The sequence below is a fragment of the Cynara cardunculus genome, assembly GCF_001531365.2.
Source record: "Cynara cardunculus var. scolymus isolate 2C chromosome LG 14, CcrdV1, whole genome shotgun sequence".
Classification (NCBI taxonomy): domain Eukaryota; kingdom Viridiplantae; phylum Streptophyta; class Magnoliopsida; order Asterales; family Asteraceae; genus Cynara; species Cynara cardunculus.
The window spans coordinates 6012068-6035633 of NC_037541.1; the positions used below are offsets into that span (position 1 = coordinate 6012068).

The 23566-nt window shown below is 34.7% G+C and overlaps 1 protein-coding gene across 2 annotated transcripts; it reads right to left on the reverse strand.

Moving 5' to 3' along the window:
- Positions 1 to 748: 748 nt before the first annotated feature.
- On the reverse strand, positions 749 to 7935 carry LOC112526694 (vacuolar protein sorting-associated protein 32 homolog 2). Of its 2 annotated transcripts, none has more exons than XM_025137082.1 (8): positions 7749 to 7935; positions 7478 to 7604; positions 5564 to 5663; positions 4592 to 4677; positions 4408 to 4499; positions 3407 to 3521; positions 2172 to 2370; positions 749 to 967 (listed from the first exon to the last, which is right to left on the reverse strand). In XM_025137082.1, exons 2-7 carry the CDS (start codon positions 7547 to 7549, stop codon positions 2179 to 2181), a joined length of 657 nt encoding a protein of 218 aa, XP_024992850.1. In that variant the 5' UTR covers positions 7550 to 7604; positions 7749 to 7935; the 3' UTR covers positions 749 to 967; positions 2172 to 2178. The 2 variants fall into 2 exon arrangements, with proteins under 2 accessions (XP_024992850.1, XP_024992851.1); XM_025137083.1 differs by having other exon boundaries at positions 749 to 983.
- Between the last annotated feature and the right edge of the window lie 15631 nt (positions 7936 to 23566).

A 23566-nucleotide genomic window follows, 5' to 3' on the forward strand; every position in this document is an offset into this window, starting at 1 on the left:
TTTTAAATTGAAGGGTATGTTTAGAAAAAAAAAAGAGCTCATCTTTTCTCACTTTTTATATCATTAAAGTCACCACCAAGCAGTCATGTACAACCGACCCAATAAGCTATAAGTCTCATTAAGCTCATTAAGGGGCCGTTTCTCAAATACTTATCTGGTAAGTGCTTACCGGTAAAATTTAACATTATTATGTACTTACCGGATAAGATTTTAGTCCACCAAAACGACATAGTATACAACAATTTACCCGGTAAGTGTTTACCATGGTAAGAGCTTACCGTTGTAAGAGTTGTCGCCCTCACTTACCGGGTAAAACTCTTGATCCCTGTCTCGCTCTTACCGAGTAAGATTATTGGTCCTTACTATATTCATCCGATGACGTAATGTTACTTGGTAAGCGCTTACTCGGGTAAGCGTTTGGGAAACAACCCCTAAGTTGTTAACAAACAAGTCCTAATCCAATTTGATGGTGAGATGTGAAAGTTAGAATACATAGAGCAACCTTTTCTCTACCCAAGGGAGAGTTATCCTGTTTACGTAAAAATGTCCGCCTAGTAATTCAAATTTTAAGACCCAAGAGAGCAAAGACACAGGTTTTAAAAAAGTAGCAAAGAGGTGTATGCAAATAGACATCAACCATAACTACACACCTTGCAACTTTTGAAAGTAAAGTAGTCGTGTGCTCTATCTGTACATAGGTTTTCATATGGATGATGTATATGTACATACTATATTTTAACCGCGCATGTTTGAATTGCCTAAATCGGCTCTGCACGGAAAAGAAAATCCGTCTGGAAAGCAGCGTATTAGTTCTTTATGACCTTTAACGTATAATACAACACTCCATCATTCCGTCACGCACTTCAAATTCCCAACTTGTTATTTAGTTTACAATCACGACTGTACATGAGATAATATAACACACTTCTTCGGTTTTTTCATGGTGTATGAGTACATCTCCAGTGATCTGCAAAAACAGAGTTCTTAAACAACAATATATCAATAACACTTGAACAGTATAGTGAGATGTTTGGACATTGGAACCCCTTGGATTACTCTCTAAAAAAGTTGTTCAAGTATGAAAAGGGGTTTCAACATATATTTGAGTAGAAAGATCCAAGTTTCACCAAAGGGCCTTTTGCCTAGCGGTATGCGAGTCTTTAGCCTCCTATGAGATCAGGGGTTCAAACCTCACAAAGGTGAGGAGAGTGTGTGAGTTTATTTGGTTTGACGAAAAGTTTTTGAGAGATTTGAATTTCGTGGAAGGATTAGAAATATTTGGTGTGTTTGTAGGATTTGTAATGGAATTGAATTTCATTGATAATTTATAAAAACAAACTATAAACAATTATAAAAATAATTAAATTACCTTCTATTAATTGAATATTACAAAAAATAATGTTTTTAACATATTTTAAAATATTATTACAAAAAATATCCTATGAAATCTCGTGAAATAGCAACTACCCTCTTAAGATTTCTAAATCCAATCTTCAATTCCAGACTTTTCTACAAACCAAACAAGGTACTGGAATGGAATGCAATTCCAAGTTCCACCAAAATCCAAATAACAAAATCACAAGGGTTGTGACGTAGTGGTTGAGTCCCAGGAGATGTGGTGGAATATTTCATCTGCCCTAGGTTCAATTCCAGGTGTCCCCAACACTTGTGGCCACTGAGTTTATCAGGGCTCATGTCTTACGGTCGTAATTTTCCGGATTAGTCTAGGCATGTTTTGAGACACCCTTCCAAAAACAAATCCAAATAACAAAGCAAACAGGCTATAAGAGCATCTCCAACATCTTAAAAATGGATATTTTAGGGATTTTAGGCTATTTTTTCTCCAACAGATTCTCTAAAACTGTAACATGAGGAAATAGGAGAATAAAAATCTCCAAATTTGGAGAACTCTAAAAAATCAAATGATTAAGAGAGCATTGTTTTTTTATTGTTCTCAAAAAATAAGGTTGAATGTATTTTCATTTTATATAAAAAAAATTAATAGTTTATACATGTGATGCATGTGGAATCCCATCAAATAACTCTCCAAAAGAGCCGTCCAAAAGTGAAAGGAGATTTCAACATATATTGAAATAGAAATTGAAAGGTTCAAGTCTAACAGATGTGAGATTCTAATAAGTACAAAAGGGTGAATTCACAAGGCAACTAACCTGTTTTTTAAAGTGCCATTTCTGCTTGCAATGCAGCAAGTTCATCTTCCTCGGCAGTGTTTTGCCGAGGAGCTGGGCGTGTTGGTTGCCTACCAGCTGGAACCTGCACTGGAGCAGCAGGGGCAGTTGTGGCAGGTTGGAGAAGCTGTTCCTCTAACTCGGCTCCTTCTAGTTCTTCAAGTTCAGCTTCCAGTTCATCCTGGATTAATGTTGAGTAATGTAATTTATGTTTTTCTAAGTACATAATATTTGTATATGCCAAATTAAACTTGCACACATTTCTCACCTTTGGCGAGACTTGAACCCTAACTCCCAAGAAGGCGAGGTTACCGGGTACCACTGGGCCAATGGCCCTATGGTTATGTAATGTATCCTCTTGGAGGGAGGAGCGGGTCTCAAGCTTAAATTAAGTCTTGGGAAAGAAAAATGAAGTAGGTGCAATACTTTTTTCCTAAAATAATTGATATTTCAACTTTTGAACATAGCAACCGTCTTCCGTTCATGCTTTTAGCCATTTGACCATTTTGTAATGCAACAAAATTTTGAAAAAGTATAGAATTTTCACTTTCTGGAAAACTTATATCACTCAATATAATTGGATTTTTTCCTACTAATAAATCTCTTAAATTAGAGTAAATTACGTTTTCCGTCCCTGTGGTTTGTTAAAAATTGCTGATTTCGTCCCTGTGGTTTTAAAATTTTCAGTTTTCATTCCTATGGTTTGCAATTCATTTCTATTTTCATCCCTGAGGGCAAAACACTACTTTTAAGTATGAAGAACTAAAATAGAAATGAATTGTTAACCATAGGGATGAAAAAAGAAAGAAATTTTAAATTATAAGGACAAAAAAGGTAATGAATTATAAACCATAGGGATGAAAATTGGAATTTCAAAACCATAAGGACAAAAATAGAAATTTTCAACAAACCACAGGGATTAAAAACGTAATTTACAACTTAATTTATTATCAGATCATAAATATCACTAGGTACAAATCAGTATTAACTATACATACCATATTAGATGCATCATAAAAGTAAGGGCCTAATGGACGAACATAGGGAGGGGGTTAATTTTGGATGATTTGTTGTTATCACCATTTATGCTTTTTCCTCCAAAGAATAATTCGAATTTACAGAGTTCAAAATTTTAGCATCCCTAGAATAGTATGCTCATTTAGAGCGTGTTCAAATGTATCTGGGACTTGGAAAATAACAAAAAGTAGGGACGGTACCTCGTCAAAATCAGCAGCTGCACCAATAGGGGTTGCCAATGCCTCCTGAATTTGTTTCATATTTTCAGTTTGTTCATTTATCTCATCCATAGTCTTGTCAACATCATCAATATTCCTGCATCATGACAATTTTCAAATGCAATACTATATTCCAATTCAAAGATGAAATTAAATTATATACATGAAAGCTAATCTGTATTGCTATAAAATCAGAATGCGTGTTACTGAAGAATAACTCAACATAGCCTTTTATAACGTTTAGGAGCATCATCCTGATCATTACGCTTTGATGTTCCAACCACACCAATTACAGTGACTCAAGTAACACTTTTTTTACTTTATGGTATAGACACTACAACAAAACCGGGTTTATAGGAAGCCAAAAATGTCTAAGTGTCCTAATAGATTGTTTTATACGACTTAACACCAAACAATTGTGCATCCTATGTAAAAGTGTTACAATAAGTTTACATTTAGTTTTTTTTGCATCTTCAAAAGCTTTTTGGAATAGTTTTATAGAAGTGCCATATTAATTTTTTTATATGATGTTATTTGAAAATTTGTCTAATAAAAGTAAGCGTTCTATATTAAAATTGTATTTATAAGAAGTGTCCTGTAAAATAGCTAATACAACACTATTTTAAAAATGCCCAAAAAGAACTTGTTAAGACACCCAAACGCATCCTATAAACTTATTGTAACACTTTCACATAAGACGAACAGCTGTTTGGTTCTATACACTTAAGTCATATAAAAAAGTCTATAAGGACATTTAGACATTTTCGACGTCCTATAAACCAAATTATGTTGTAGTTAGAAGTATTGGAACAATGGGGAACCAAACCAAACAAACTCGGTATATACCAACCAAAGGTAGGGTTTGGGATGCGGGTAAAATGTAAACAAACCTTAGTCTTGTCTCAAGTGACCATTGGAACCATGGGGAAATAAGTTAAAGCTTAGTGGAAGATAAGCAGGGAAAAAATAGAAGGTAAACTTACGTTGCCTTCTGCATGGCCTTCATTGCTGCTGCACCAGTTCTCAAAGCATCAACAGTCTCTGTGGTAGCTTTTGCACCTTCTAGCATAATCATCTGAAATTCAAGTTCAAACAGTACTGAAATCTCAGCCGTTGTAAATGCACAATCCATAGCCATATAAACTTGACGACATCATTAAATATCACCTGGTCATGAATACGTAATTGGAAGTTCCCAAGCTGTTCAATTTGTTGTTCGTAGAGTTTCTTCCTCTTTAAACATTGTATTGCCGCTGAACAATAGCCATTTCCAAATGAAAAATATTCACACTTCTACAATACTAAAAATATTCAAGTGCATGCTTGCTTTTCATTGGCCACTAAGATTACTTGATGAATTTCCATTGCCTTGATCAAGATGCAAAATAATGTTCTATTTGTCACCAACTGGATTGAAATTGGACACCATCTTAATCCCTCTGGAGGACTGACCAAAACAGAAATAGCCTATAGCTAATATGACCTCCTTGCAGAAAGGAACTACAGACTAAAAATCACAGCATATGTGGTTGGTCGTATATGTCAGTTAATAGGATTGACATTTCATTAATGAATATTAGCTTCAGCATCAAAATAAAAGCTGACTTTTAATACACATGACATGAGTATCCTGTGTGAAAATAAAATATATATTCCTAAACAGTGTTCCTTAATGCAAAATGACCCAATCTACACAAACAGTTGCATGCATCATTCCTATTTTAAGTAAACCCTAATCGTGGAACAGAAAGATTAACAAAAGAACTTGTTGCTTCATGTATAACGCAATTGCAATGTAAGTTAAGATCATTTCTAATATTACAATTGCTTTAAAAAGGAAAATATGTAGTTAATCCAAGAGAAATTTAGACAACAATTCAGATCGTGGCAGTGTGTATTTGTGTTTTTGGTGGGAGGGGAGGGAAACTGGAGCTTAAATACCAGCATATAAAGCAGTGAAGGAGAAAACAGTAACTACTTCATATCCCACAATAGAACAGATTCAGCAAGTCCAACAAAAATGCAATTCAGAGAAGACGATAATGGGCAACTGTTACTGTGAGTACCAACACAACAACATATAATCCTATCATAAAGGACGTCTAAGGGGGAAACCCTTTAGATAAATTCAGATCATACCCCTTTTGTTCTTCGCTCTAGTATAGTCTTTAGCCTTCTCCACCTCCGCAGAAGCCTTCTTCAAAAGTACTTTCTCTTTCTTCTCCAGCATTTCAAGTGTCTGCAAAAAACAAATAGGGCACATGTCTAAAGATGCAACATAAATCGTATTCCAGTTCTTCGAGAAATAAGGATGAGTACAGAGCAGAGGGAATAACGAAGATAAAAGCTTTCTCTGTAACCATTGCAACAAATCAGCAAAAAAAAACTAATTTTTAGATACCACTGCGAAAAAGATGTTTTCTATAGGAAGTCATATCATGACCCCGTAAGTACAACAACATAACAGTATCCTCACATGAGACAGAAGTTCAGGAAGAAATTATGACACTGAGAGCAAGGTAGCGCATTTCACTAGGTAAGATCTAAAAAGACATCTTATTCACTTACATGGAGCTATTTAGAAACCCATAGATTGTGGGAACTTCCAACAGGTCACAGTATTTTACAATATAATAGCAAGTTAACTTTCTGAACACAATGGCTTGCCTGGTTTATCTTTTGAGGTGACCATTGTTGTGAAAGGTGTTCCTAGACACATACCTAGTTTTGAGGCCTACCACAGCAGAACTTTTGCCCTTGCCCAGCTGAGACCCATTGGCTTCAATGAAGAGGCAGGCCTAGCGCTTTAAGGCACAAGGTACAGGACACAACATGTGAAACACAAGTTTATTTTGCAAGCCACTTAAATGAATTTTAGTTAAATGAAATCCAAGTTCATTAAACATCTTTCAACATATACACTGCACAAAAACTATTTTTTTGCTTAATCACGTTAGGGTATTCCCTATATTTTGTCATTCACCTCTGGTCTCCATCTTTGTCCCTTCACTTCTCTTTTCTTTATGATCATATTTATGGGGTCTAGGTTAACTGAATCTTAAAGGTTATATGTTGTCAATGATAATTGATGATTTACTTGATTTTTCGAATTTCAATGGTCTATGTCCATGTCAATGGCCTAAATTGTGTAACCTGTTGGATGTAGCTAGGCTAGGCAGAAGGAAGGGTGCTTGAGAGGTAGTGGGTGTGGATAGGACAGATTAGGGGTTGGTTTTTTGTCTTTCATACATTATGCTCATCTGTACCTGCCTATGATTCTTTGTTCCTTCGGTGCAGCTTACTTCTCCCATGCAGTGGCTTCCTCGTCTTTGTTTGTTTCCAGCCTAAACCTTTGTTCTTTTCCTTCCATTGCTCCTTTTTACCTATTCGTTAGCCTTTTCGAGCTAGCTTTCTTTTCGCACACACTTTTTGCAAGCCGCAAATCTTCACGGAAACAGCTACTCTACTCTCCAGTGTAGGGGTCAAGTTTCCATACATCTCAACTCTCCTAGACCCCCACCTCCAAGGGGGATGGATATGTTGGGTTCATTTCATTTGGTTTTTATGTTAATTTTGAGATGGAAAGCATATATCTAGCTCTGGAGTTGAGTATCATTTATGAAATGATACTTGCACTCATATTTGTTATACTTGCACCATGTTGATTTTCCACCTAGCACACTTACAATCCTATCCCTTGGTCAGGAACCACTTTAAAGATTAGCCATATAATGATATTGCCCCTAAGTGTAATGCCAACATCTTTTTTCAGTTGAATACTCTTATCCCATCCTATAGAATGTAGGAGAAACACAAACACCCTGAGTAAACACCTTCTTCCATAGCAAGAGCTCCTAGTCAACTTAAATGGATTAAGGAATGACAATAATAATAATTCAAGATAAATTAAGCTAAAACATGTACCAAAATACTAGAAACCAGTCAAAATAGATCAGATATTCGAATTAATATAATCGACATCAAGTAACCACACAAAAAATTAGTATTTATGCATCTATTTAATCAATGAAAACCAACTTTCCGAAAAGATACCTCATTCAATTTGTCTAATGTTGTTACGGCATTAGCTTCTTGCTTCGGTTTTCCAAAAACTCGCGTAAACATGATTGTTTTCGTATACGATCTCCTTCGAATCAATACGGTGAAAATCTCCAAACACCTGTGGACGCGATTGCGGGATTTAGGTCTATGATTACTGAACTGAATTCCAATTCACAGGCGCCCAAATTTAATCTGTGCGCATACACACATGTATACGTAGTTTGAGAGACAAATCAAAATTCAACGACAACAAAAAGCTTACCTTAAAAAATCTTTTATGATCTACAGTTGGATTTGAATGATCAAGAGAAACGAAGAAGTAATTGAATTAATATGGGTTTATAGTTGGAAGTGATTGGTATAAAAGAAGTGTTTAGGCATCGGTTTGCAACCGGACCCTAATTTCGATAATCGGACCAAAGGATATAGACGGTATCAATTTGACACTCAAAACACTTACGAGCGATTTGTTTAGGTTTTAATGATGTCATTATGATTTGCCCGACTCGGTGGGAAACCCGGTTCATCCGATCCAAGTGGGGATTTCCTACTAAAATGGATCCCGGGGTCGAGGACATACGGTGTAGACTCAAACCGGGGACAGGGTCGGGGCTGGGGGATGTTACTCAAACCGGGGTCGGGGATCCCCGGTAGAATCATACTAACAAATATTATTCATGGGGTTTGACTTGGGATTGACTGGGGATTAGCCGGATTTTGATCGGGGACCGGGGATTACAAAACACACCTCATCCCCGTCCCGTTGCCATGCCTAGGGCTGTTTAGTTGTTTTTTTATTGATGTTTATTGGATAAGAGGCTCTTATCTTGATAAGATATAGAGCGTTTACTAACCACTTATTATAAAAAGAGGCTCTGACCGTCCCTCTTACCAGATAGCAATCGGTCAGTAACTATCTCCATTCTTATCGTAGTCAAAGGATACGATCCTGATTTTTTCCCATTTTATCCTTCGATCCCCCTATTTCAATCGCATTCCTCATCGTTTCAACATCAATCATCCCTATTTCAGAAGCAATCAAGACTGTAGAACTCATATATTTCAATCGCTCTCCTCATCAATCTCGCATTCCTCATTTTCTCGATGTTTCCTTTGTTTGTCATCTGCCTCACCCTAATCAGTCTCCATCTACAATTTCAGGTATGTGTACCGTTGTTTATGTCTAAGGGCTTCAAGATTAGGGTTTTTATTTGATGAATGATGATTTGTTTAGGGCTTCTTTATGTTTTTGGTTGATTAACAATATGTTTGATTTTGTTTGTTTAAATCAATATTTACCACTGCTATTACCCTTGTTTATTCTTTGCATTGTGTAAATGAAGATGCCATAATTCACAGTACCACCTACATAGCGAATAATCCTCTTTGTTTCACCAAGGTGTTGCTTTGTAGGACTGTGTAGAAACCGTGACACTGCACAAACAGAAAATGAAATTTCTTGATGTTCTCAAGTAAACATACTTATTGATATAATAGTTGCTACTACATGAATAATCTGTCATTTCATTCCAACTTTCCAGTCTCTCAATGAAATAGTACAGAAGGCATTGGTATTCATTTTAAGGTTCCATTATTACCGGACATACCATACTAAGCACATTTATATACTAACAGGAAACTCACTTATATTTTAACAGGATGCTCTGCTGAAGAATCTGGATATTTGTTTTATAGGTTTCCTCTATGCATAAAGCTTCTTAATCATGAATTCAAATACCAACATAGTGGAAAGAATTTGAAAACAAATATACAGGAAACAAAAGTGAGTTCAGGAAACACAAAAAAAAAAGGAATAATGATAAAGAAAACTAGATGTACATTCAACATTAGTTAGGTGGCACATCAGACATGTCTTGTTTTATAAAATCAACAGCAAAAGGGTTTATCATAATTGGGCATTGTCGATTTACTGAAGAAGCTAGTAATCCAATTATCTACCCACACTTTACTGTAAATCAACTCTGAATGTCTAGTATACAACAAGAATTTTACATTCATCACCATGCTTAATGAAAGCCTATAGTATTCTTATGAGATAAGAAATTATCACTTCTGCTAGAAAAAAACAATGATGCAATGTTTCTCTGAAAACAGATGTCCATTGCAAATCAATCCAAGAAAACCAAAGGCAAAATCAAGCTTGCTAGATAGCATGGCCATGGAAAATAATAAACTCGCATCTAACTGACAGTAAGGACCAGATTCGTAAACTAGGAATCACATTACTATGCATAAAATCCTCATGCTCCTTGGTGAAGCTATGAATAACTAGAGTTCATCAATCATTAATTCCAGCACACATCTTTCCTTAAGAATATGTTATTTTCCCCTGAACCATAGTCTTTCTCTTCGACATTTTGATGAATCAAGGTTTAGTTGATAATATCCTAGAGTAAATGAAAGAAACCCAAACATCATTAAGATAGTAGATATCCTAAATCAAGCAACTCTTTGCACTCTTTTGGTATTTGCAGCACTAAAACAATTCCCTAGCTCTTGGTCATGGAATTTTGTTGTATTTATAGTTGTTAGCCTTATCTTTCCACTGCAAAAGATCATTGTTTGATTCAAAAATTTCTGCATTGATTCTTCGATGTAATGAGCTTCACTTGCAAGACCGTGCACCTTTTAACTAATCATGATATGATGGTTAATGTTCTAAATATGACAAATTTTGTCGAATCTTCACAATCAAAAAATCCTAGATTTATCTGGAAAAAAGAAAATGAGGTGAAAACATTTATCGAGTCTTGTTTGCATAAGATCTCTGTAAAATGGACGAGAAGGGGGTAGCTTTAAGGCAATTTCTTGGAAGAATGTAGCAGAAGGGCTAAAAAAGAATCATAATTTTGTTGTTGAACAACAACAAATGAAAAACCATTATGATTACCTCAAAGGAAAGTATGAAGCATGGGAAAAGTTAAGAAACAAGACGGGTAATGTTTATAATGCATCAACAAACGTGTTTAATCTGTCAGAAGAGGAATGACAGATACAAATGAAGGTCACATTTTATCTTATTCTATTAAGATTATTTTCTTAAATTCTTCTTTTACATATACTTATAGATCTTCTATAAACAACAAAACAAATTTGTTGAGAAGTTGTGGACTGCACCTCTTCCCTTTCCTCAACTTTGTATTCAATTGATTGATGGTGTAGCTTCCACCGGTGTTGGAACTTGGGGACCAACTAATAAATAAACCTTCACGGAATGCAAATTCAACTGAAGCATTTTCTTCTACTCAAAACATTTCTGATTTGGATTTTTTGTTTGAAAATTTCTATGATGATTATTTTGAAACCAAATCTAATGATTCAAATATTCTTTCCAAGGAAAATAATCAAGTCCATTCTGAACAACAGATATCTGGTCCATCTACTATTTAAAATATTCTTTCCAATTACTGTTTCAGAATAAATCAATGAAGAAGTTGATGAAGAAGAAGTTGATGAAAAAATTATAATGGAAGAATAAGGTTGTCATGTTCAGTGTGATGAGGGCTTGAGTAATAATTTGCCAGAGGTGTCAGTGGTACAAGATGAAAATTCACAACCTCAGTCGGATAATCAGCCAATATCAACCCCTAATATTGAACCTTCACATGAACCAATTCAAGGCAACTCCCCTAATACCTACATGGATCAAAATTCTGATCAATCTTCATACATTACCCTACCTCACAGTAGTAAGTGGACCAAAGATCATCCGATAAGTCAGATTATTGGATATCCAAATTCATTTGTTCGTACAAGGTCTGCTACTGCTAATGAGTGTCTTTATTCTACATTCTTAAGTAACATTGAACCGACTAAGGTATCCGAAGCCTTAGCGGACCCGGATTGGATAATTGCAATGCAAGAGGAACTCAATCAGTTTGAAACTTTAAAAGTTTGGAGATTAGTTTCACGTCCCAAGAACAAGACATTTATCGGCACAAAATGAGTATTCAAAAACAAGAAAGATGAAGACGGTGTTGTTGTCAGAAACAAGGCTCGGTTGGTAGCAAAAGGATATAATCAACAAGAGGGCGTAGACTATGACAAGACATTTGCTCCAGTGGCAAGAATAGAAGCCATAAGGATGTTTTTGGCGTATGTGGCTCATAAATATTTTACCGTATATCAAATGTACGTCAAAACAACATTCGTGTATGGTCTTCTCAAAGAAGAGGTGTACGTTTCACAATTGGAAGGATTTGTTGAAGAGTCAAAGCTTGACCATGTATACATCCTTGATAGAGCCTTATATGGTCTAAAACAAGCCTCGAGAGCCTGGTATGACATTCTATCTGAATTCCTTGTGAAGTCAGACTTATTGAAAGGTAATATTGACACAATTCTCTTTTTCAAAAAGGAAAAGTCTGACATAATCTTGATATAGATTTATGTTGATGATATAATATTTGGATCTACAAATCCYAAATACTGTAAAAACTTTTCTGCCTTGATCGTTTCAAGATTTAAAAATGAGCATGATGGGTGAGATGAACTTCTTTTTAAGTTTACAAGTTAAACAATTATCTTTAGAAATTTTTATCTGTCAAACAAAATATATTAATAGATATCCTGAAGAAATTTAATATAGAAAATTGTTCATCTATAAAAACACTTATGGCTCTTAGTTCAAAACTACATGTTGATCGTTCTGGTAAAGTTGTAGATCAGAAAACCTACCGATGTATGATTGGTTCTTTGATGTATTTAACTTCTTGTAGACCTGATATTATGTTCTCAACACATCTCTGTGCCAGATATCAGGCAAATCCAAAAGAGTCCCATTTAGGTGCAGTTAAACGTATCTTTGTTATCTCAAAGGGACTGCTAATCTAGGACTTTGCTATCCTAAAGGTACTGGTTTTGAATTGATTGCCTACTCAGATGCAAACTATGCAGGATGTATGTTGGACAGGAAGAGCACTTCAGGTCACGTTCAATTTCTTGGAGATAAACTGGTAAGTTGGGCATCAAAGAAACAAAACTGCGTGTCAACCTCTACTGCTAAAGCAGAATATGTAGCTGCTGCTAGTTGTTGTTCTTAATATATTTGGATGTACACACAGCTCAGAGATTACGATTTTTCTTACAATAAAATTCCAATTTACTATGATTCAAAAAGTGTTATTGCAATTTTATGTAATCTTGTTCAACACACCAAAACAAAGCATATAGATATCCAATATCATTTTATCAAATATCACGTTGAAAAAGAAACTATTGAATTATATTTTGTAAATACAGAATATCAGCTAGCTGACTTATCTACAAAAGCTTTTGATGAAAAATGCTTTAGCTTTTTAATACCTAAGTTGGGTATGCTGAATTTGAAAATTTGAATTTTTCTTAAAATTTAATCAATGATTTGAAAATCTTATGTTTATTAGTTAAATTGATAAACTTTTGATTTTCATGTGATTAAATTTTGTTCAAGTCAAATTCAGTATTTCAAATATCTGTATTTTCAAATATAAATTTTTCTTATGTGATTAAATTTTTGAATGTGAATTCTATATTTGAGGGGGAGTGTTGAACATTTTTCTTTATTTCGATCATTTTTCTAGAGGAGTAAAATATATGTATGAGATTCTAACTGATATATTTTATTATAGGTATTTTTAAAAGGTCTGAGTTTTGAAAGATAAGGATTTTTAAGGATAAGTGTTGTTTGATAAGGACCTTATTCGGACAAAGTGTTGTCCGGTAAGGGTTCAATCCGGATATAACTATATCCGATGAGGTCATATCCGGACAAAGGGCTACCCGGTGAAATTCTATCTAGACAAAGCTTTGATTTTATGAAATCTTGGTTCTTATGTGGTGATCGATGAAGAGCCTAAGACTGTTTCTTTTGCTAAGATCTTCGTCGGACACATACAAGATTCAAATTCATCTTCACATTCTTCTTATTCTTGGACTGTTATAATCTTGAATCTTTCGACTAGAACTCTAATCAAAAGTTTTGTATTTGATAATATGGTTTTGGACTTAATGAATATAAATCTAATCTGAAACTGTGTTAGATAATGAACTTTAAAAGATTATAAATTCATAATATTAACTGAATGTTATTGGGTAAAAAAAAGCTTTAAAAGGTTAATAAAATTCATGTTTTTTTACCGGAGAGTGTTTTGAGAGGTAAACTATGACCAGAGAGTTTCTGTGACCGGAGAAAGTAAAAGATGTGACCAGAGTGTTTTGGTCACAGGTGTATCCGGAGACTGCTGTCCGGAGATGGATTTGAATTTTTTTTTTAATGTTTTAGGTTAGTATTTTTTTTCTTTCTTAATTTTTTTTGAATTTAATTTGTCTTTAGTTTTTATTTTGTTTGTTAATATTTTTTAGTAATTTTTGTTTGATTGTTATTTTTTCGTCTTCTTAATTTTTTTATATATATTTTTTAGAAGTGTTGAAATTTTTTTAGTATTTTTTTGTTTAGTTTAATTTTTTTTATTTTTTAAGTGTTGAAATTTTTTTAGTTTAGTTTAGAAAAAATTAGTCTTTATTTTTTTTATAAAAATTTTGAGCGGAAAAAGCCGGAGCGGGTTTTCTAGAACTTTGAAGCAATTTTAAACTGATTTGGCAAAATGAGTGTTTGTTTGGTCTCTCTGTCAAATTTTAAATTTGTGAAATCTTATTTCATTAAGGATCTAATCTGTTTATTTTTTACTGATAAAAATGAGGGCTGCAGATAATATCCATAGTTCTCAAGGATCTGATGATGAGAACTCAATCATTTCCCTCAGATCTAAAAAAAATTCCATTTCCCAATTAAATATAAATCTGATCCCTGATGAAACACTTTTTCCCGCCCTATATCTAGACTTGAAGTCAAACAACCATCATTTCAACTTCGATATGCTTTCAGAATACCCAATCATCTCGGCCATTCTTAAAGGACATCCAATTGCTTATGCCTTATCAACAACATCGAATGTTCCTCTGGTCTACCTTCAACAGTTTCGGCACACCTTATCCTATATCAAAGAAGGAGATGACTTTTATTTCCAAGGGCACATGGACGAATACATGAGTCGACTGACTCTGAAAAGGCTGAGAAAAATCTTAAACCTGCCAAGTCCAAGTTCTGTTTCTGAATCATCTGAATTTGAAGATTTCATGCCTGACCAAGAATTGTGCCGAGACATAAAACGCCTTGGATATTCGGGAGAACTGTCAAATCCATCCCAATTTCGAAGAAAGTTCCTTCCATCAGTACGACACGTACTGTTCTCCATCCTGAACCGGTGTCTCACATCCAAGACATCAGAAATTGACACGTGCAACAGTCCTTTCTTGAAATTTTTCCACGACATTGTATTCAACCGTCGGTACGATTACACTATGGTGATCTGGAAGGAGTTAGCAGAACTTGTTCATGCTAAGAAGTTTGCATCAAAGGCTAGGAAATTCATTATGTTTCAAAGGTTTCTTTAGTTAATCATTCGAGCAATGATACAGTCAAACAAGGATATTCCTACCAGACTTGACAGCCAGTTCGGCCCGGACTTTGAGATGCAATTCATTAGACCGCACCAATGAAGTGGAAGATGTTGACTCAATAATGAACATCCCAGATGAACTAATAGCCTTCGCTGATTAGAGTGCTCAGTGTATGCTAGAGTATAGGAACGTTATAGATCCTATAGTTGAACCAGAACCGGTAGAGCTTACCCCGGGATCACCCCATGCCTCAGATGAGTGTGGTGAGGGTTTAGATCTAGGTGAGAGAGTTCAGGTACAAGAGATACCTGAACAGGGTTTTGAGCAGAGAGAAAATGTTAATGAGAGGGGTTTTGAAGCAGGGAGACTCTGATCAGCAACACGCTACAATGATAGTACTTCCTCAGCTTCTTCAAGCTCGGAAGCTACTCAATCTGACTCGGCTATTAATTCTGGAGATGATACTGATGATGCTGCAAATAATGATGATGTTAATGAAGATAATGATGATGATAATGATCATAATAATGATGCAGACAATATTATTGCCGACAATCAAAATCTGCAAGATGCTGAATGTCTAAATCTTTAAGACATTTCTATGGATTTTTTACTTTGGTGAAGATTTTCATGACTTCACCGAAATAGATCGGCTATTGGATGCTATAAGGCCGGTAAAGGGAGAGTCATTTGAAAATGTTGAGAGTGTGAGAGAAGGGGAAGGAAAAGAAAATGATGAGAGTGTGAATGGAACAATATAAGAAATATCAGTTCCAACCCAAATCTATACATGTCGCTGGGCAAGCACATCTGCTATCGACATTCATTCATTGAATGTTGGTATTGAAAAAGACATAGCTAGTCCAACTATGCCTTTGCACCCCCACCTACCCACTCTATTGCTTCCCAACAAGCGATAGTTTCAATCTCATGGAGATGAAGCTCATATGATATGCTCATACGCTATCTGCTCCTCACTTGGAGGAAGTAGATATTGAAACAAGTAGACAATAGCCCCTGTCTACGGCTTCTTTTGTGTGCACCTCGAGTGTAGAGCCTATATACAATTTAGGTACATAAGAGTCTAGAAAATTTGTTGCTCAACCTGCTGTTCTTTGTGAACAAGCCGGAACGACCATAGTAGAGTCTCTTGATTTTCTACAAGGATCGGTTGGAATTCCTACTAGTGCTAACATCATGCCAACACTGAACGTAGGCACAATAGTTTTTCAACTGTTGTTACAATTGGTAATCTAAATGATCCAGGTGTTAGTTTCCCAGACTTTGTGTCGAGGGAGTATTTAGACAGTGTCCTAAAGGCTGTTTAGGATTCGTTATCTGAAGAAATATTGGCCTCAAACGTTTGTTGAAGGGGAAACAACCAGTGGATAAAGAAGTTCCTGCTCCGTCACCACCGCCTGCACCCGAACCTCAAAGGGAGTAAGAGTTATCGATGGATGAGCTTAAATTGATGTTATATTCCAAAATGCTCACATAAAAATCTTCAGACTCGGCGGATGAAGATCTGGTTGGAATGTTAAGACAATCCATTAAAGAATCCCAAGCCGTTACAGCTACAAAGTCTGTCAATTTTCAAAGCATTATAGTTTCAAGTCTTTCAAAACTTGGCTCTACAATTACTTCAAATACCCAAGCATTGACCAACATGCAAAATTCAATTGATACCTTGTCCAAAAGGGTTTCAATTTTGGAGAACACGTGTAGAGCTCAGGCCACCTCTTTAAAACGAAGGCATGATGATCAGGACGATCCTGATCACCATGAGGAGGAGAACAAAAAGCAGAGGTTGGCCGAATCTTCAAGAGGAAATAAAGGTGTAGTTTCTGAAAGTGACAACTCTGAGGAGCAAAATGTTCAAAGTCCGATTCAAGCTGGTTTAGGTGAACGAACTACATTCTAGGAGGTAACATAAACTATAGACTCAGTGATCGAGCCAATGGTTGAAAAGTCAGCGGTCTCCACAGTAGGAACAAGGTTGCTATTAGGTCTGTCAACAAATGTTGGATTTAATGATGTCTTCTGAAGGGAAATCAGTGGAGTTCAGGATTATGGTGCTGAGATAGAAAGAAATGATGATTCAGATGACTTATTCTTTGACTTCGAAGCAGATATGGATGAAGATGATCCTATCTTCCCTCTTCAATTCGGTCATCAAGAAATACCTGAATCAACTCCTACCAAGTTTCAAAGTGTTTTCGATACAATTTCTATGCCTCAAGATGCTACTGAAATTTTTACAAAGAAGTATGCACCTTTTTCCATTCGAGCTAATGTTCCAGGATTTGATAGAGCTAGAATCAGAGAGCCGTATCTCGAAGACATTTACTTCAGCGTTTTTGTGCATCATCGAAAAGCCTTAAGTGGAGATAAGATTCTAGGTACTCACAAAGAAACGCGTGAATATCACATTGAATATAATTACTTCCTCAAAGCTAAAAGCCAACCCATTAGTCATGTATGAACCAAGTATCAAATTGTCTCAATCAAAAGCATTGAAGCCAGGAAGCTTGTTAATGTCTGGTATCCTGTGTTTTATGTAACAAGACAAGACGAATGTGTTTGGAATTTTAGTGACGCTGATTTTCTGAATCTTTTGTTAGAAGACTTAGAACATCTATACCATGAAATCCGCAACCCAACTGTGAGATTGGAAGGAGTTGTCATAGGTCTTGAAGTTATCAAGCGTTATCTTAAATATCATGTCAAGCTTTCTTCAGTAATTGATGTGCAAATGGGTTTTGAAAGTACCAGAAGATTGTGAACTTGAAGAGACCTAATCAAGAGCTTGAAGACATTGATGGCTATCTACTATTCATAATTCTTGAAGAACCAAAGTTTGACATGGTATATGAGAATTTTGAGAAAGCTAAGAGATTTCTAAGATTCAGTGAGCTAAATAAATATAATGATGGAACTATCAAGATCGTGAGGAGAGAACTCAAAAGCATGAAGGCTATAGATGACAAAGCCTCGGGTTGTGACAAGTTAAGCCTGAGAGAGAGGTACTTACTGATCAATGCTTTAGAACTGCTTGATGAGAAAATAGAGTATCAGAATGCTTTTAGATGATGTGAGACTAATCTGGGTTTTAGAAGATCAAAATTCACAATGTCTCGTGTTTGAATCCAAAGGGGGAGAATGTTGGGTTTACGCTTGTGCATTATTGTTGTATTCAAGTGTTTCTCTTTTGTTAATTTTGTCTTTGTAAGCTGTAGGTATAAATAGTTTATTTCTTTGTATTTTGTGTAAGGATTCTCATTTGTAATATTTCTTGAAGATTAATGCAAATTACCTTTGGCTAAATTCTCTCTAATTGTTTATCTTTTCTACTTTGCTATTTTGCTAATCCGATTGAAGAATATGGGAATTACAAACTGCTACTGTTCCAAACCCTAATAGTGGGACTCCTGAAATTGGTGAAGATTATGACACACAAGACTATTATGATCTAACCCAAGAATCACTTCATTCGGAAGAAGAAATTGTTTTTCGTCCTTAACCTCAAAGGAAAAAAACAAAGAGGATAACAACGTTTGGTAAATGAGGATGATTTAGCAAGGGTTGTGACACATGTTAAACAGATCTTTAACAAACCACCGGGGGAGGATGAGATGGATCATTGCATTGATAAGTTGGAAACACTTGGGTGGAAGCAAACTACATTGTATGACAACACTTTACATATTCAGCCAAAGCACCGATTATAGGAAAATTTGGTTACGCTTAAGCGAGGAGAGGTGTGAGGGGTGGATTAAATTTACAGGTGGTAAGCTTGGTCTACTTTAGTTTGGTGATGTTTTGTTTTGTTTTGAACAATCTTTTTTAGGACCTTTTTTTTGGATATAAAATGAATAAATGGCTATTTCAATTTGACAGAATATTTGTTTCAAGTTGATGCTTTTCAAAATTTTTTTTGTATTAGTTATTTAAGCTTGATGTTATATTTATGACATCTTTGAAGCATAAGATGATGTTATTTTGTGTTTTATATTTGCAAGGTCATACATGGATGAAAATGAAATTATTATGATTGTGTGCTTATTATATATTGGTATTTGAGAAGAAAAGCTTCAACACGAATAGAAATGGTGAGAGATAACACTTCAGTTCTCACTGGACATGCGTATACCCAAGAATTATTAAGTGGATCCAATATACAATGTCATGAATTGATGCATTTATCTCTTTGATGCATTTATAATGCCATGCGACCACTTTAAACAAAAAAGTTGGTTGCAATCAAGTAGACAAATAAGTGTTGAAGAGAAGATGACGATGTTTTTGACAATTGTTGCTCACAATGAACTCTTTAGAATGGTTAAACGTATATTTCAACACTCTACATGGACTATTCATAATTGTTTTCATGAAGTATTAAGAGGAGTGATGGAATTCGCGAGAGAGGTAGTACAAAACACCAAATACATCAAAGAGATTTATGCACCTCAAAGAATATTTTAAGTTGTAGATGTAATTACAGATGAATATTATCTTTGTGATGCCGCATATACTTGTACCCGTGGATTTTTGACTCTGTATTGCAATACGAGGTATTGGTTAGCAGATTTTCGATGTACACGTGCATTAACAAAAGAAAAAATGTTCAATTATGCTCATGCACAACTTAGAAATGTTATCGAGCGTGCGTATGGTGTCTTAAAAGCAATATATCTAATCCTGAAGCAGATGACTCCTTATCCTTTTTCAATACAGAAAGATGTGGTGATTGCTTGTTTCACAATTCATAACTTTATAAGAAAATGCAATATCCAAGACCAATTATTCATGGAACACGATGAGAACACCATGTTTACCGCCATTGAAGAACAGCATGAAGGAAACAATGAAATAGAAGTTGATGAAATGCAGTGGAGTTCTCAAGACAGTGAATATATGACTAGTTTGCATGATCAGATTGTAAATCAGTTATTGTCTAATATTTCAAATTAAGATTTGTGCGACAATTATTATGTTTAAATATATTTTAATTATGAAATTTGTATTTTTGCCATTTCAAAAATTATTCGTACATAATATTTGGTAAATAGTTGCATTAGTTTAAACACCCATATAGGCTATAATGGTCATATTTTTATTAGTCAACACTAAATCCAGAATACTTAGTAAACAATTTTTTTTACAAACAACACCTAATCAAGTCAGAGATGCTTACTCTAATCAGACCTCTTATTTCAGACAGCGCTTACCAGCTATAGATGGTATCAGTTTGACACTCAAAACACTTACAGGCAGTTTGTTTAGGTTTTAATGATGCCATTAAGAGTTGCCTTCTGATTTGATCAGAGGATGATTATGTTTGGCAAAAAACTTATCGTCTGAATGATGTTAAAATCTTTTGAACGATTTTTTACCCCGGGCATCGCTAAACCATCTAGCGTCTGCCTATATTTAGGCATTGTTTGACAAAAATAAGCTAGATACACGTTTGGATGCACATAAGTTAATAAAAACAACGTTATGGAGACTTTCAGAGCTTTTTGTTTTTTCCTTCCAAATATACCCTTACTCTTTTATACAAATGACAAAATTACTCAATCTCTTTCTAAAACAAAAAAAACCATGTTCAAACAAAACCCCAGACATCGCTCCATAAACCTGTTGGAATCCTTCATGTCGATCCTTCCTCAAGAACAAGACAAATCGATTCTTCACATTAGATCGATCATTCCTCAATATCACTCTCAAATATGCAATTAGAAGGTAATATTTGTTTCAATCTATATTTTCTTGAATTGTTTCTCAAATTTTTGTTGAGTTGTTCCTCAGATCTTTCCATTCTATGTTTTTTTTGTCAAGATATGCCTTTTCCAAATCTTTGTTGAGTTGTTTCATAAATTTTTATGTTGTTTCATAAATTTTTATGTTGTTTATAAAGTGCTTGATGAAATGCCACAAAGAGAAAATCTTTATGTTTTCTATGGTGAAGCTTACTAATCACTATGAGAACTTTCGACATCTTCATTTAATTGAGATCTTACATTTTTTTATAAGATTTAGATTCTTTCGTAACGATACATGACTTGTTTCCTTTATCAAGCTTTAAGACACCCAAGAGGGACTGTTCTACATTGGGACTGTTGTGGTGTTTGGTCTTTTACATCAGGACTTGCCCCTTTCATTTGAAATAATCAACATTAGGATTATTGTGATGTTTGGTGTTTTACAATCCTAAGTGGGACTTTTTAGAACACTTTTATTATGCCACTATGATTGGTTTTGTTTGTACCCCAGAAACTATTACCGTTCTCTGTCTTTTTTTCTTAATCATATGAGCATTTCCACTAACTCCAAACATACATTAATCAACAACAATCTTACTAGTATTTTTCATCAAAGGACAAAAAGCAAAGTTGCTATTTTGGCTCTTAAGTGATTGTGAGGTTGATCTTTACTGTTGTAAAACAACCCCAATCGAGTCCCCAAAGTTGATTTTTGCTGCTGTAACAATTGAGCCCCCAAAGTCGATGTTTTTGTTGCTACTTTAGTGCCCCATTAGTCCTCCTTTGCCTAGCCGTGAAACACCCTCAACAGCTCCTGTTTTCTGCGTGATGCCCTCTTTTCCTTCTTTTTTTACCCAACTAATGGGCTCCCTTCTCAAGCCTTATTTCTCTATTAACATCCCAAAGACACAAAGCTTATCTATTTTATATTTCTCTTTCTTTTCTTAAATCGCAAAAAGAAGTAAAATTGCTTCTTTTTCATTTGCTGTCCAGCAACACTTTTTCATTTTCAACATCAAGTTTGGCTTAGATACAACCCGAATTTGCAAAAGATGAAAACTTCAAAGTTGTAGGGACATCTGTTGGCTTTCCACGAATAGGGTGATTCATTCACATGTGCATCCAGCTCAGAAATCGAAAGACGATGAATATTGTGATTCATTTACATGTTCTTGCAACACATAAATCGAATGAAGTAGTCAATTGACATATTTTTTGTAGATCTTGTTAGATGATAAATGAAGTTTCCATAACTTGTAGTATCTTTTGGTAACTTTTCTTTATTTATGGAAATGATTATCCATTAATAAAATGTATCATTTTGCCCTTTTTGCATCTAATAAATTGTTATTTTTAGTAATTGTTGGATTAAAGTTAATCAATGTTTATTAAGGTGCTCTTTTTTTTACGTTTTTTCTCTGAACATGATCATATATATATATATATATATATGCATTTTTATTTTAATAGAAAACTAAGAAAAGGAATACATAAATTGACTAAAATACCCCTAATTTTATTGGACTTAATTGAAAAGGTTAACGGGAGTTAAGAGAAGGGGCAATAACTATTGAGAATTGACAAACGTGAAAGAGTTAAATCCGAGTTTTTGAAGTTCAGAAATGACATCTGTTAAAAATGGAAAACCTTATGAATCAAAATTGAACTTTAGTCTAAAAGGATATATTTTCGAACTATAACGTCGATGATCGTGTATCATTATCGGTTTTGAACGATGACCTCTTTGTTAAAATATATCTTTATTGTAATCTTGACTAACTTAACCTTTTGTCTTTATTTTGACAGAATGTTAAAAAAATTGGGGTAGAAAATGATAATAATGAAAAGTCAAGTTTGTCAAATAGAAGAGGGACTGCGCCTCACTTCTTGGAGTTCTTAAAAGGTAGCGGAGTCTGGAGCAACATTCTTTAAAGATCATTTCTGCAATTTCCAAAAGTATAAAAGCCTTTGTTTTCCATAATCCAGCTCATAATTCATCTTCCATTTTCTAGAGCTCTCGATTTAGCTCTCTACTTTTTTCTCTCTATCTTCTTCTCTCTCTAAACTTTTGTCAGATACGAGTTCTTAATGTTCTTGTTATAGTTTATATTTAGATATGCAGATAATTTTATAATCTGTATGAATGTATTTCTGTTTTGAATGTTGAAACAAAGTTGTTTTTCAAAATATGTTCAATTTTTAACACTCTTCGCATCATCGCTAGCTAAGGAATGACATTAAAAGTGATTCTCACCAACACACTAAACAAAAAAGATGTCTTTAGTTTGTTTTATATTAGGGGTGTAAATGATGCGAGTCAAGCTCGAGTATCGGTATACTCGACTCGAACTCGATGGCCATTTCTCAAGTGCGAACTCGAATCGAAAACTCGCGAGTAGTTAAAAAACTAAACTTGACTCGAACTCAATTGCAATTTTTTAAACTCGAACTCGTTTGAAGCTCGAACCAAACTCAAACTCGAACTCTAACCAAGCTCATTCGTCGAAATTTATGAAATTTTAATGTCTTCTCTTATTATAAGTTATAAAACTTAAAGGTGTTCTTTTAAATTTTAAAAAGTTAAAGGGATGCACCTCAAACTTGATCATAAAAAAGACAAAAGTTACAAACTTCATTTACATCTCTCTCTTTTTATAACAACTCTTCATCCTTATTTTTTTATCTCTCGTCAAATGTGGGACAACTTCACCAACATTTCTATGGTTTTTTTGTCTTTTCTAATTATAATTGTGTAATATCCTGGTTATTACCCAAGGTAAATTAATACGTGATTATTTGATTTAATAATTACGTGGCAACATGATAATTGATACATGCCGGTTTGAAAATTTGTGAA